The 14,451-nt window shown below is 43.4% G+C and overlaps 1 protein-coding gene across 4 annotated transcripts in view; it reads right to left on the bottom strand.

The window, feature by feature from the left end:
- The window catches only part of LOC134813008 (uncharacterized), an 84,066-nt gene that overhangs the window by 21,612 nt on the left and 48,003 nt on the right, over window positions 1-14,451 (bottom strand). For 3 of the 4 annotated variants that reach the window (XM_063820669.1, XM_063820667.1, XM_063820668.1), the window contains exons 2-8: window positions 13,522-13,598; window positions 11,769-11,858; window positions 7,411-7,543; window positions 4,142-4,290; window positions 3,810-3,971; window positions 3,330-3,556; window positions 573-607 (exon numbers count right to left, since the gene is read on the bottom strand). In XM_063820669.1, the coding sequence (XP_063676739.1) occupies window positions 573-607; window positions 3,330-3,556; window positions 3,810-3,971; window positions 4,142-4,290; window positions 7,411-7,543; window positions 11,769-11,858; window positions 13,522-13,584 (859 nt within the window). In that variant the 5' untranslated portion in view covers window positions 13,585-13,598. Of the gene's footprint in view, window positions 1-572; window positions 608-3,329; window positions 3,557-3,809; window positions 3,972-4,141; window positions 4,291-7,410; window positions 7,544-7,788; window positions 8,363-11,768; window positions 11,859-13,521; window positions 13,599-14,451 lie in introns of those variants that run through there. The other variant, XM_063820666.1, reaches the window with a different exon arrangement.

Here is a 14,451-nt window from a genome sequence, read left to right as displayed (position 1 = left end):
TCTTATTTTTCGGACGTGGTGCGGGTCGAGGGATTAGCCGATCTTGCCTCGCATACGAGACCATGTATTGTACTGCGTATATTGTATTTTATTTATAGCAAAACGAGAGAATGCTGCCTGGACCAATGATCACTGAACTCGACATGCCTGTGCCCTGTATTGTAGAATCATGCTCTAATGGGAGTTCGTATTCGATCTAAGATGACCTGGTAACTAGACTGTAGTTGATGACGAACAGAAGCACGTGCTTCAATAGTCCCTGAACAGAAGCACGTGCTTCAATAGTCCCTGAACAGAAGCACGTGCTTCAATAGTCCCTGAACAGAAGCGCGTGCTTCAATAGTCCCTGAACAGAAGCACGTGCTTCAATAGTCCCTGAACAGAAGCACGTGCTTCAATAGTCCCTGAACAGAAGCACGTGCTTCAATAGTCCCTGAACAGAAGCACGTGCTTCAATAGTCCCTGAATAGAAGCACGTGCTTCAATAGTCCCTGAACAGAAGCACGTGCTTCAATAGTCCCTGAATGGGTGTCTACAAGTTATCAGCGAGTTATATTATCCTCTGTAATTACCTGTATTCGATCTTCCGTCTTCTTCCCCATCTGAACTGAAAATGTAATCAATATTAGTTTCAGAGTGATCCTAAAATACTGGATGTGTGCGTGTTTCTACCTACGATTTCATAGATCGTTTACATTATGGAATTTTCACGGGGGCCCGAGCTTGCTTTGACAGTAATTCTCACTCTACTGACGACACACACCAAGACTAATTAGTCTGAGTAGGGCCTGCTGATAAACCGATTACCGATATAACATTTATCAGCGATTATGTTCAAACCGCCCGGGGTTGGAGTGTGGGAAATTTTCGGTGATATTTCACCAGGCTATCAGGTCAGGTTCTATTTTTATACCGCTCTCTCTCTCTCTCTCTCTCTCTCTCTCTCTCCGGCACGGTATAGCGGGGAGAAGCCATGTTTGGACTTGTTTGTGTGGTACATTTGGGAACTCCGCCCTCGCTGCGTGTGGGGTGCGACTCACAACCAGATCTGTGGTAGGAAGTCAACTCTTCCTAATGTTTGTTTTGCTGAAGGAGCACGCACAATGACCTACGTTCTGACAAATGAGGTATGAAGATATGCAAAGTCTCTCAAATTTTTCTTGTCCGTGCAAATCTTTGAATTGTTTACAAGGTCTACGGCCAGGCGGTGAGGTGGTGACCACTGGTCAGTGTTCAGGGTGGTAACTAAGGTAGTGTGGTGGTAACTAAGGTAGTGTGGTGGTAACCAAGGTAGCGAGGTGGTAACCAAGGTAGCGAGGTGGTAACCAAGGTAGCGAGGTGGTAACCAAGGTAGTGTGGTGGTAACTAGGGCGATGAGGTGGTAACCAAGGTAGTGTGGTGGTAACAAGGGTGGTAAAGTAGCTGCTAGGTGGAGCAGTGGAATATAGAATTATACAAAGCTACAAAGTGCTCAATCTAGAACCATCGGGGCTCGGGCCATTTGAGGTTGTAGTCTGAAAGTAGAAGATCCGGGAGCCACACTTTGTTAAGCCGGGTAAAAGAGCCGGTACGGAGCCACACACACTTTGTTAAGCCAGGTAAAAGAGCCGGTACAGAACCACACTCTCCAACAAAGCCCGGATGAAGACCAGCTCCTAACCCCACACGGGCCAGGCGTTTACAGTAAATCAGAGATTGTGTTGGGTGACAACTGTCCTTCTGAGTAGCCGGGTATTTTAGCGGGGGTAACACCACCCACCCGGCACCTCATTTAATCATTTATTTTGAAATACCGGCCCTGATAAGCTCGCCCTGGCCAATCTCCGCTCAAATACAGCATTCTGATCTAAATCTAATTAAGTATACCGATATGGAATTATTATTTTCATTGATAATGATAAACGCTTTTAAATTTTTTAACAATTCCGTATCAAGTCTGGGAAATTTTAATAGAGGACCCCACACAGGTTGTGGAGAGTGTAATGTTTTGAGATAGGCTCGCTGAGAGAGAAGTGGAGTATAAAGGCGCGGCCAAACTTGTTAAAAACCAAACATTTGCAGTGTAACATCACAGGAGTGAAATAGTTTGTGAGAATATTCAAAATACTCTCAACATGTTTTGTGGAGAGCAAGTCGTGCCAAGTTTTACAGCCAGGTAAACTCTTAACAACCACCTCTCTGATTGAGTCGTGTAATATTATTACTGAGTCGTGTATTATTTTGATGTTTCATTCATACAGATTTCTGACTGTTTCACTGAGTCTAATCAGAAACAACCAGTAATTTGTATGAAAGAACCATCTCTCTGTTCAGTGATACTAGGAGTAGTTTTCAGTGACGTAAGATAAAACATCCTCCTCCTCATCCTGACAGGAATGTACACAAGTTCACCTCTCTTTAACATGACTAGCAGGAACCTGTATAACATATAGAGCTGATAGGACACGGTCTAATAGGAGTGACATTATACAACGCTTAACCACATTACTCGTGTCTAAAGTGGCGTGTCACTATTACTGGTGATGATCACAGTACGGTTAATGGAACCAACCCGACACGCCCAGGGTTATGCTGATATGTATATGATAATGACATTTAATGTATCATGCACTGTGATATTTATGTCATAGAAATCATCCGCATTCCTGATATATTTACATATACGGGGCTGGGGGCCGTGTGAAATCTGCGGATATTGCATGAAAAAGTATTAACAATAATTATAGGATTGTGGGTGTGTTGTGGGTGTGTTGTGGTGCTTTGACCGGAATTAGGCAGAACATGAGTGTAGATATATGGGGTAAGCTGGAAAGGGAACGAGGGGGGGGGGGCGCAGAGGACTGAATTAGTCCTGTGAATGGACCATTGATCACAGTATCGCAGATACTTGATACAGGGGCCACATTAAAAGTACAGCACAAATACCAGGGTTATGTTAATCTCGTGTACAGCTCCGATAATAATTAACCCCGTATTATAACATTCCCTCCTGAAGGGCCCTCCTCCCTATAAGTGGACTAAGCGAGGTTGAGAGGGGGAGATTTAGAGAACTCTGGTAAATCTTCATAATATGCGGCACACAAAAAATTATCAGGGAATTTACGATATATCTAACTCCCAGTTACAAACTCACAAAGCGAAATTTTCCCGGATTTCAGTGAGAGATAACGAGAACTAACTAATAATAAAAGCGTATAAAATAAGAGACAAAATCAGTCGGCTATATTAGAAAGGTAAAATAAGAGACAAAATCAGTCGGCTATATTAGAAAGGTAAAATAAGAGACAAAATCAGTCGACTATATTAGAAAGGCTACTACTACTACTTACTCGCTAAGGTCGTCCATATCGTTTCCCTCAGTAGGAATAAGAGATCTGATCTGCCGGACCCAATCATTCCTCTGATGTTTACTCTGAGCGTGCAGAATGTATTCCTCCGCTTGCTGGATCTTGATGACGAACGCTATCTTGGAGAGCGTGCTGTTCTCCTCGATTGTCCTGGTCGGTCGGACCTCTTTTAATTGACAGCATTTGACAGCTTTTGTCGGCTGTTCGCTCTGAAGGAAATATTGATGTGATAATCATTTGCAGTATTGAGGGGGAAAGTCCGGCTTTCAAACATTCACATTGAGTGGGAACATCGGCAGCAGACTAATCATACAGCAACAGATTGTAGGGTCACGTCATATAATACGTGAAATTTTAGGGCCGGATATCCATATGTTGATATGCTCTATTATTTAAAAGTAATTAAAATCCAACAAATATCATGAGCGCAGAACGTACTGATAATTATCTAATTTTAGAAACCTTGTTGGTGTAGATGTAGAGCATGTTCCCAGCCTCTGTGTGTGTCAGCAGCAACCAGATCTTCTTCCAACAGAACTCGTTTGCCTTCTCTGTCAGCAGACTGACTGAGCCCACTCTGATGATGTTGGAACTGCACAAAGCCTGTCCGTTCACATCACTCCACTGAGAAAGGGTGGTTAAGTCATCAGCGCGTCTTTAAGAAGAATTATTATCGTAGCCGCAGCTCAAAGAAAAATAATACCGGCAGTTTATTTTCTGAGGAAAATTCTGATATAATCTCCGAGGTACGGTCAGACATTGGTTGGTTTTAACATTTTGGAGAAACTTCTCACCTGTGTTTTCCCAAAGACGAGGTCCTTGATCTGCTTGAGCTTGCTGCTCTTGATATCAGATTTACAGCACGTATCGTCTGTACACTTCAACTCCTCACTGGCCCCCGTTTGTGCTAATCGATAACCAGACTCGAAATGAGTTCTGAAACCTGTCGGGGAACACCAATTAGGCAATTAGTTAATGGGCCGCTAATGATACCCAAATCAGAGAGTGCTATAAAAATGGTTTACAATCCTCGTGATATAATGTCTAAACCGTTGAATAGTGTGACAATGGTGTCTCTGGCAGCTACCCTGAATCTTTAATTGTTTTGAAACTTGAACTACATAAATCATACAGGGTTCCCTCACCAGTTAGCAGCTTTACGAACTTTCAACCAAGTCCGGAAACTACTACAACATCACAACAGGTAAGTAATACAGTAAGGTGCCCAAAACACCAAATTGTTGAACAATTATCCCTAGTGGAAGGGCAGCAGTATAGGTGATGTGCGACGTGCGTGTTATGTGAGTTGTACACTAGCAGAGCCGATACACCAATCATCACTATTCAGTGTGCTGATTATTGAACTGCAACACTGTCTATACCCGGAGTCAGTAGATAAGGGCTCACCACACACACTACCCCCGTTTACTAGTCAGACAGAGCAACACACACACTACCCCCGGTTACTAGTCACCACACACACACACACACACACACACTACCCCCGGTTACTAGTCAGACAGAGCAACACACACTACCCCCGGTTACTAGTCAGACAGAGCAACACACACACACTACCCCCGGTTACTAGTCAGACAGAGCAACACACACACACTACCCCCGGTTACTAGTCACCACACACACTACCCCCGGTTACTAGTCACCACACACACTACCCCCGGTTACTAGTCAGACAGAGCAACACACACACACTACCCCCGGTTACTAGTCAGACAGAGCAACACACACACACTACCCCCGGTTACTAGTCACCACACACACTACCCCCGGTTACTAGTCACCACACACACTACCCCCGGTTACTAGTCACCACACACACTACCCCCGGTTACTAGTCAGACAGAGCAACACACACTACCCCCGGTTACTAGTCAGACAGAGCAACACACACACACTACCCCCGGTTACTAGTCAGACAGAGCAACACACACACTACCCCCGGTTACTAGTCACCACACACACTACCCCCGGTTACTAGTCACCACACACACTACCCCCGGTTACTAGTCACCACACACACTACCCCCGGTTACTAGTCAGACAGAGCAACACACACACACTACCCCCGGTTACTAGTCAGACAGAGCAAACACACACACACTACCCCCGGTTACTAGTCACCACACACACTACCCCCGGTTACTAGTCAGACAGAGCAACACACACTACCCCCGGTTACTAGTCAGACAGAGCAACACACACACTACCCCCGGTTACTAGTCAGACAGAGCAACACACACACACTACCCCCGGTTACTAGTCACCACACACACTACCCCCGGTTACTAGTCACCACACACACTACCCCCGGTTACTAGTCACCACACACACTACCCCCGGTTACTAGTCAGACAGAGCAACACACACACACTACCCCCGGTTACTAGTCAGACAGAGCAACACACACACACTACCCCCGGTTACTAGTCACCACACACACTACCCCCGGTTACTAGTCACCACACACACTACCCCCGGTTACTAGTCAGACAGAGCAACACACACACTACCCCCGGTTACTAGTCACCACACACACTACCCCCGGTTACTAGTCACCACACACACTACCCCCGGTTACTAGTCAGACAGAGCAACACACACTACCCCCGGTTACTAGTCAGACAGAGCAACACACACACACTACCTCCGGTTACTAGTCAGACAGAGCAACACACACACACTACCCCCGGTTACTAGTCACCACACACACTACCCCCGGTTACTAGTCACCACACACACTACCCCCGGTTACTAGTCACCACACACACTACCCCCGGTTACTAGTCAGACAGAGCAAACACACACACTACCCCCGGTTACTAGTCAGACAGAGCAAACAGACCAACTCACTAAATACTTCACTAATTCACTGAGTGCTTCACCTACTGCACTTCACCTACACTTCGCCTACTTCAGCTACACTTCGCCTACTTCAGCTACTTTGTAGGGAGTCCTCAATCGGAGTTAGTGTGTGAACTACTACACTACATCTACTATACTTCTGCCGAACTACTACACTACATCTACTATACTTCTGCCGAACTACTACACTACATCTACTATACTTCTGCCGAACTTCTCTCAAGTGAACACCCAGATCTACATTTATACCGTAGAGTCAGGTGCTGTTTCCGGACCCGGAAACTTGTCAAGGAGAGTGTAAAGGGTGTTGTGGTGGAGACCCAAAAGTCAGGTACTTGGTCAATTCTAAGAGGGGTTTAACTGAATTATAGTTACTGCACTGCCAGGTCTAATAAATTAGGAACACTTGTGGGGCTTCAGTTGAAGTGTCTCGGATCTACCGTACCCACGTACAAATGTTATTTGCTTTGAATTCCAGGTTGTCTAAAATAGCAAAATGAAGCCGTGTTGTCGTTTTAGGGTTTTTTAAAGCAGCCGTTTTGTAGTTTTAAATAATATTTGCCCAATTTAAATCTAAATCTGGGGCCATATCGTTTCAATTTAAAAGCTAGACGGCTGAATATGTCCAACAGAAGCCATAGGGTTCTTCAATATCGGTAAATTGTAGGTTTCACATTCACGAACTACAATAGTACACAAACATCCGTGTTCGAAAGGGCAAATAAAATGTTTCTCAAAACGCAAATTGTCACCAAACAAAACAAACGGTGTTACCGCCAACTTAATTCTGCTAGAAAATAAGTTGTGTCACTTAACCAACACAAATTGGGTCCCAATCTGACGCACAATACAAACAGTGTGCCAAAGCAGCAACAAATTGTGTTACAACGCGTGTTATAAAACTCAAACTAAACGTGTCACGAACACATGCAACCTGTGTTACAAGAAAAACAATGTTACAAAACTCAGAAAACTGACGGGAAACACCTCGTCCTACTACTAACTGCTGACGCGATAGATAAACTATTAAACGGCAGAACGATGTAAGATTTCAATCCTAGATAGATACAACAAGACAAGTTAGAACAATCAACGCAACTTACAAAATACGAACTAGATCTAGAGCAACAAGGGCTGTATTTTAATCTTACCTTCCCTAAATAGTGACTATTAATCTTACCTTCAAGGAACTTGTCCATGAAGTGTGACTGTGTGACTGGCGGGGGGAGGCTGTGGTCTCGCATGAACAAGTGCACGTTGTGTGCTAAATGGTAGGCTGCGTGCCGGCTGTGAAACTCGCAAAACTTCGACACCTGCAAAGGAAATAACGTCAACATATGGGATGGTTAATTTTATCAACACAAATTTTGATTGGCAGTATTTAAACGTGAAATAAGGATGGAAACTCAATGATTTCGACGAATATTTCAATTTTCATCAAAAATTTCAACGAAGATTTCAATTTTTATCAACAATTTCGACAACAAAAAAGCAAAATAACAGACTGAAAGCACAAAATCAGATGAAAATGCAAATAAGCTCCACAAATCTTCAAAACCTTGATTTCCTCAATAATCTGACTGATCGCTGGCTGCGTGTAAACATTACTGGATTCCGATACCGTTTCAATCAAACATGACACCGTTTTATTCTTCTTTCCAGCTCGACTTGGCCTAGTCCGAGCAAAATCTGTAATACTGATAGTGTTTCTCCGGCGACTTTTCGGTGATTTAGATTCTTCCTGGTTGCTCCTATGCGTGGACATGGACGCAGTTCTCTGACGATCCTCCATTTTCTTGTAGACGATGCCACCCTTGCAAAGAAAGCTCCAAATCATGCGCTTGACGGGTGGCTGCGCAGAGCTCACTGGTAGAGATCTATGTAGACTACAGAAATGAGAGACTACTGGGTTGAAGTGAGGGATAAAGCTCACGGTACAGAGTGACAGCTACTAGCGGGGGAGACCCTACAAGATACACTCCGAGTGAGAGTTGCAGGTGTTGCCTTGTACTAGTTATCCCACATTCCGGGCTCAGTACAGGATATCAGGACAGAGAGAGAGGGAGAGAGAGAGATGGAGAGAGAGGGCACCTAACTAACACAAGCACACGGCACACGAGAAAATTAGCACTAAAACTCAGAGGGAAAGGCTGGAGGGAGAGGAGAGTACGGCGGCTGGCCGAGGTATATATATATTTAAATATATATTCCTATTTAAAACATATGTAAAATTAGCGTCTCTGGAGGGAGCTCCTAGTGGGAGAGGGAGAGAGAGAGGGAGAGCTGGAGAGGAGCGTTGACAGGTCACACCCTACCCACATTCCTATAGTCCTCCCTCCCTGCCCAACGCACCTATATAAAAATATATATTAATATATTGACGACAACTAACCAGCTAGATATACCAGGGAGCACCTGCATGTGCCTCTCCGGCACTACCGGTCATGTGACTGCGCGCGCCGCGCACTCCTCCTCCACCCCCCGGCCAACGAGATCTCACGGAGATCTTATCCTACACGTGACACCCCGTATCTGACACCTCCTGTGACAGGAGCGGAGCGGGTTTTTACAGGTTTTCTTTGCGAGCGAAGATGGGAAAAGTTAATGTAGTATGAATGCTGGCGGAGAGGACTGTCCCGTATTATATATATTTGGCAGTGATGACACACGTGATACATTTGGTAATTATATACTGCAATGTGAACAGTGGTACACCGGAAGCTCCTGTTCCGTGGACCTTGTCAAGATATTATAATCCTTGATTATCTCTCTCTCTCTCTCTCTCTCTCTCTCTCTCTCTCTCTCTCTCTCTCTCTCTCTCTCTCTCTCTCTCTCTCTCTCTCTCTCTCTCTCTCTCTCTCTCTCTCTCTCTCTCTCTCTCTCTCTCTCTCTCTCTCTCTCTCTCTCTCTCTCTCTCTCTCTCTCTCTCTCTCTCTCTCTCTCTCTCTCTCTCTCTCTCTCTCTCTCTCTCTCTCTCTCTCTCTCTCTCTCTCTCTCTCTCTCTCTCTCTCTCTCTCTCTCTCTCTCTCTCTCTCTCTCTCTCTCTCTCTCTCTCTCTCTCTCTCTCTCTCTCTCTCTCTCTCTCTCTCTCTCTCTCTCTCTCTCTCTCTCTCTCTCTCTCTCTCTCTCTGCTGAGAACTCGCAACTAAACTATGTCTAAATCTAAAGATTAATCTCGACAATAGATTTGCACTATTTAGAGTATCTCAAGTGTCAACTGGCACTGGCAGGGGGAACCACACAAGGAATGTTGGTATTCAAAAGTATGTGCAGAGTGAACGCCCTACAGTTGCTTCAAAACGACGAATTAGCGCCTCCGCCTCCCAGTTATTTGAACTGATTTTAGTGCCAACCTGCAGCCGGTCTAATTGCACCCAGCACACTATATATTGTGGGTAGGAGGCTCAGCGGTTTGTTTGGGAGTCCACCCGTCGCAAAGCCTCTTTTAGACTAGGGAATCAAGCAACAGCTTGGGAAAACACATCCATACTAATTTTCAAGTATAAAATTCATTGGTGGGACAGTGTAAACACTAAGATTGAATTATCATAATTCATCTTGATAGAGCTTTTGAATCCTTCAGGTGCGATGGTAATATGCCTCGAATTGCGGTGATACCGATGTCAATAAGGATGCAGGGACCAATGCAATAGTGATAAGCTGTAATCTTGTCACCAACTAAGGTTTGGTTAGCCACAAAGGAGTCAGGCCCCAACATTTTGTCAGGCCTTATTTTAACATCGTTGCAACTTGGTCCATGTTGCTGAGCACTCATGGCTCCTTCTTGTCGTCTGCATATCGATGACAAATGAGCCAAGAATAGGCTTTATATCGGGTTCCGAAGCCTTCTGACCAAATAGATATTCGTTTCATACGGGGAGGTCGATAGCAATTGATGACAGATCTAAACCGATATGAGCCCTTTGTACGATAACGATTAAAGGCGTTCTCATCCACCCGACAGTAAAACTCCTACCTAACCAGGTAACCAGGTAACCAGGTAACCAGGTAACCAGGTAACGATTAAAGGCGTTCTCATCCACCCGACAGTAAAACCCCTACCTTGTCAGTTTATTCTTTTTCCCTTTGGCCCGGGAACTTACAGGATGTGTTGTGTATTGGGAGGAGGTTAGCGCGGTAAGGAACAAAGTAAAGCATAAATTGGTCCACAATTGAGCCTCAGAGTCGCTAATAATGGCATGTTACATTAACGCTTATTATTAGGCACATATTTGGAACTCATTCTTTGTTGTATTTATTTATAAAATGTAGAATATAATCTGGGTTTTTTTTTCTGAGAGGCTTTAAATTTCCGGTATTTGTTGAATGTTCATTTCTGTTGTAAAATTATTTTAATTATCATAACACAGATTATCATAGAGGTATTGAGTTATAAACCAGCCATGTGAGAACTAATCACTGTTGAAATAAGTCAACATGTATCCTACGTATTTATCACATTCTCAGCTGCTGGTAAAAACTTGGCGAGAGATAGAGTGAGAGAGAGAGATGGAGGGAGTGAGGCCACACCCTAGACTCTCCCGTACAACACTGCTTAAGACACGCCCAGGACTCGCCCAGAGAGAGAGGTGACTGTTAGTGTCTTGAAAACTAAGTGAGTATTTGCAGGGTGATGTCAGTTGTCTTGTTCTTATGACACGCCAGAGACAAGGGTAGACGTGTTGGGGGAGGGAGATAGTTACGTCATGTCTACCCTCTTAACATTCGCGTCCCTCACTCTCTCTCCCTCACTTTCCCTCACTTTCCTCTCTCACTTTCCCTCACTTTCACTCTCTCTCTCTCAGTCTCACTCCCTGTCTCACTCTCATTCTCACTCTCATTCTCACTCTCACTTTAAAACCGGTCGGCGATTGTCCCAGACACTTGCCTGCTGGACTTCAAGTCGCCTTTAACCTCCGAAATATTTCGAATATTTCACGATATTTGTAATAGTGTTTACAGGCCTGGTTTTTGGGCGTGGGCTCCCAGTCAAAAGTGAGGAATTTTTGCGATGTTTACCGAGCGTAGGTTTAGACACTGTTACTAAGATATTTGTGTAATCATCTTGCCAAATATTACTGAGAAATATTCAGGTTTCCTCGCTCTCTGGACTTAGGAATGTTATGGGGTAACTTACTATGAAGTCAATATGTTTCCCGTTAAAATCTAACTAACGAAGTTGCTGTCACGCAATCTGAGACGACAACAGAAATTATTCGAGCAACACTAGCAACAACAAAAAAACAAAGCAAAGTTATCTAAAACCACAATAAAGACAGGTAAAGATCGTGAATTCAAAAACTGGGATTAAATAAGGATAAATCTCACGAGACAGTAATAAACAAGTTAATTACGAACAATTTCACAATTTTACGATCGAATATAATGTGATATAAAGATAAAAGATAATTACCTCGATCTAATTATTGATGTAATTAAGATAATTAATGATATAAAGATAAAAGATATCACATTATTGATGTAATTAAGATAATTAATGTAATTAAGATAATTATTAATAAAGATAAAGATGTTTACCTCCTCCGCACAGACAGTCATCCTGTTGAGAGAGTTACTGTTTGGGGAGTGCGGAGAGCGGGAGCTACGTGCACTCCGTGATGAATGCGTCTGAAAATGTAAATTAGTCAAACACAACCAAATATTTCATAACCGGAAACTAGTGATGCCATAACTATTTCCACAAAAAAGTTGACACGCGACTTCGAAGTTTGACCTAATTTATTCCCGTTTGCTGTTGCATGACGATAATTGCTATTCTCATATATTATCTGAGTGTAAATACAATAATTTGTTTGGGAGCAGATTACAGAATAAGAGGGGCGTGGTCTGGTGGAACCAGGATCCGTTGCCAACTTATACGCTCCCTAACTCAGGTTGTCCATGAAATAAGGGTGAAATTTTACCCCTCTCCGGGTCTCCTCGGTTTAAGGGAGATAATTCAGGTGTAGAAGTGTATTCTGCCCCGACCGGGCCCATCATGATAATTTGTCAAGGATTATCAAATTTAGAAATTTGTACCAGAAACAAATTTCTCCCAATTGATAAAAAAGGGCTCAAAGGTAAGTCCTTGTAGCCAATCGAGACACCCAGACTGCGAACTTGAGGGTAATTTTTGAATATTTTATGTAATAAACACAAAGCCCTTGAAGTTTATTTGCCATATGTGGGAGTTTAAAAGACGCTTTTAAAGCCAAGCAATAAAAAGATCACCCAGTAGCATGCTGTCGCCTAAAATAGCACCCTGCCAGAGACACGACCCTACAGTTTACTCGGCAGTTACACTGTGAAACTTGACGAGGCGTGAAAACTCTGTAAATTGGATGTTAGCAATAATTATAAGTCCTAACGGTGGTAAAGACGGAGGTCGGGGAAGTTTGAGGGCCAGGTCTCCCGGCTCCTCTCTCTGAGCTATCAGGCAGACGAGCAGCACAGAGGTGGCCACCGCCTTTTTGAGGTCGCTAAAACTCTATAATAGTGCTCTTCTACGGAGTACTTCTAAGACTTTTCTCTAACAAAACTAGACAGACAAAGTAGCCTTGAACGTTTGTAGTTCAGCACGGAACTATAACATTACCTAATGAAGATGGTAGTAACACTGAGCTACGGCGGAGCTCTCAGAACAGCACAACAAAACCAGCTCAAACAGGAGAATAAAAAGGAAGCGCCACAATGAAAAGGACTGAGTGCGGGGGGAGCCTAATTTAGTGGAGTCTGGTGACGGGAGCTGCTGTGACGGTAAAGGGTGCTGCTGAAGAGGTGCATGATCTTAAGGGTGTGAACAATTCATCAGTAACAATCAGGCCGTATATGGTGGGGGTGGTTTGGGCTCCCACGGTACTTGAGACTTCCTGATAAGGGACAGCTTGCGGGTAATTTCCAGGGTAAAATCATCGTGTTTCAATTTGGTGTAAGAATTTACCAACAAACAAGTGCAAATCATCAGGAAAATATGCAAAGTGATTTCACTGAAAATTCCTGTGAACAGTCATGAATATGTTAGGAAAATATCCAGCTGAAGATTAAAAGTCGAGGGAGGTGATATAATAATATGTGATGTGGTATGTGATGTGGTATGTGATGTGGTATGTGATGTGGTATGTGATGTGGTATGTGATGTGGTATGTGATGTGGTATGTGATGTGTTATGTGATGTGTTATGTGATGTGGTATGTGATGTGGTATGTGATGTGGTATGTGATGTGGTATGTGATGTGGTATGTGATGTGGTATGTGATGTGGTATGTGATGTGTTATGTGATGTGACACAAACCTTGATCGGTAGGTGGCCGGGGCGCGGGTATGTTTGGTCTTCAGATCGAAATACGGGCACCATCGCAAAACAGCATTCTGAAAAAGTATGTCTTAGTAAACACACAACACGACTTTAAATACCATCTATTCTGCATTCCTGGGATGTCAATTTACCTTGGATGTAAAGGGCTTCTCAAGTTGTACCTTGTACACAGCCACAAATCAGATCTTTGTACCTTTTTGTCGAGCATGCCGAATACAATTCAGAATTCTTTAGACAATTTTTAGGGCGTCAACATGACAATAATATGTCGTATAATTATTTAAATTTAAAGGAGTAAGATGGAGCTTGAAGAGGAACACTTCATGGGATGCAGTATAGAAACAGGGGAAGTGAGGCCGAACCTGGACTCCAGGTTCATTACCGACTGCCTTACATTTACATGGCTTACCTGGCACATCCTTACCAAGCACTGTCTTCCAAAATCCTCTACGTCACAAGATTGTGACGTCACAAGATTGCTGACTACATCGGATGCAGAAACTAACGTATATATTATATATCCTGTACTATTTTTATTATATACAGTCAACTTTTAACAGCACGAGTCCGGAATATAGTTAAAGCTTTACATGTTATACATTACTATGTGGTAAAACCAGCCGTGTCATTAGTTGGAGTCGTGCCAAGATGTAACGTTACAGTTGGAGTCGTGTCAAGATGTAACGTTACAGTTCGACTTGAAGGTTTCATCTCACATGATCTTAACTTTATAAATTATATTGGCAAGCTCTGTATTTAATGTTTGGATTTTTCTTTCGAAATGCATATATTGACAGATTATAACCAGTGAAGTTCCCTTAATGTCGAAGGAAATATCAGGAAGATATGAGAAACGACTGGATTTCTTTGATGCCAATATATTGTATGTTTTCTTGAAAGGAAACT

The sequence above is a fragment of the Bolinopsis microptera genome, chromosome 3, assembly GCF_026151205.1.
Source record: "Bolinopsis microptera isolate Bmic1 chromosome 3, MBARI_Bmic_1.0, whole genome shotgun sequence".
Lineage (NCBI taxonomy): Eukaryota > Metazoa > Ctenophora > Tentaculata > Lobata > Bolinopsidae > Bolinopsis > Bolinopsis microptera.
This window is presented reverse-complemented; position numbering and strand designations above follow the sequence as displayed.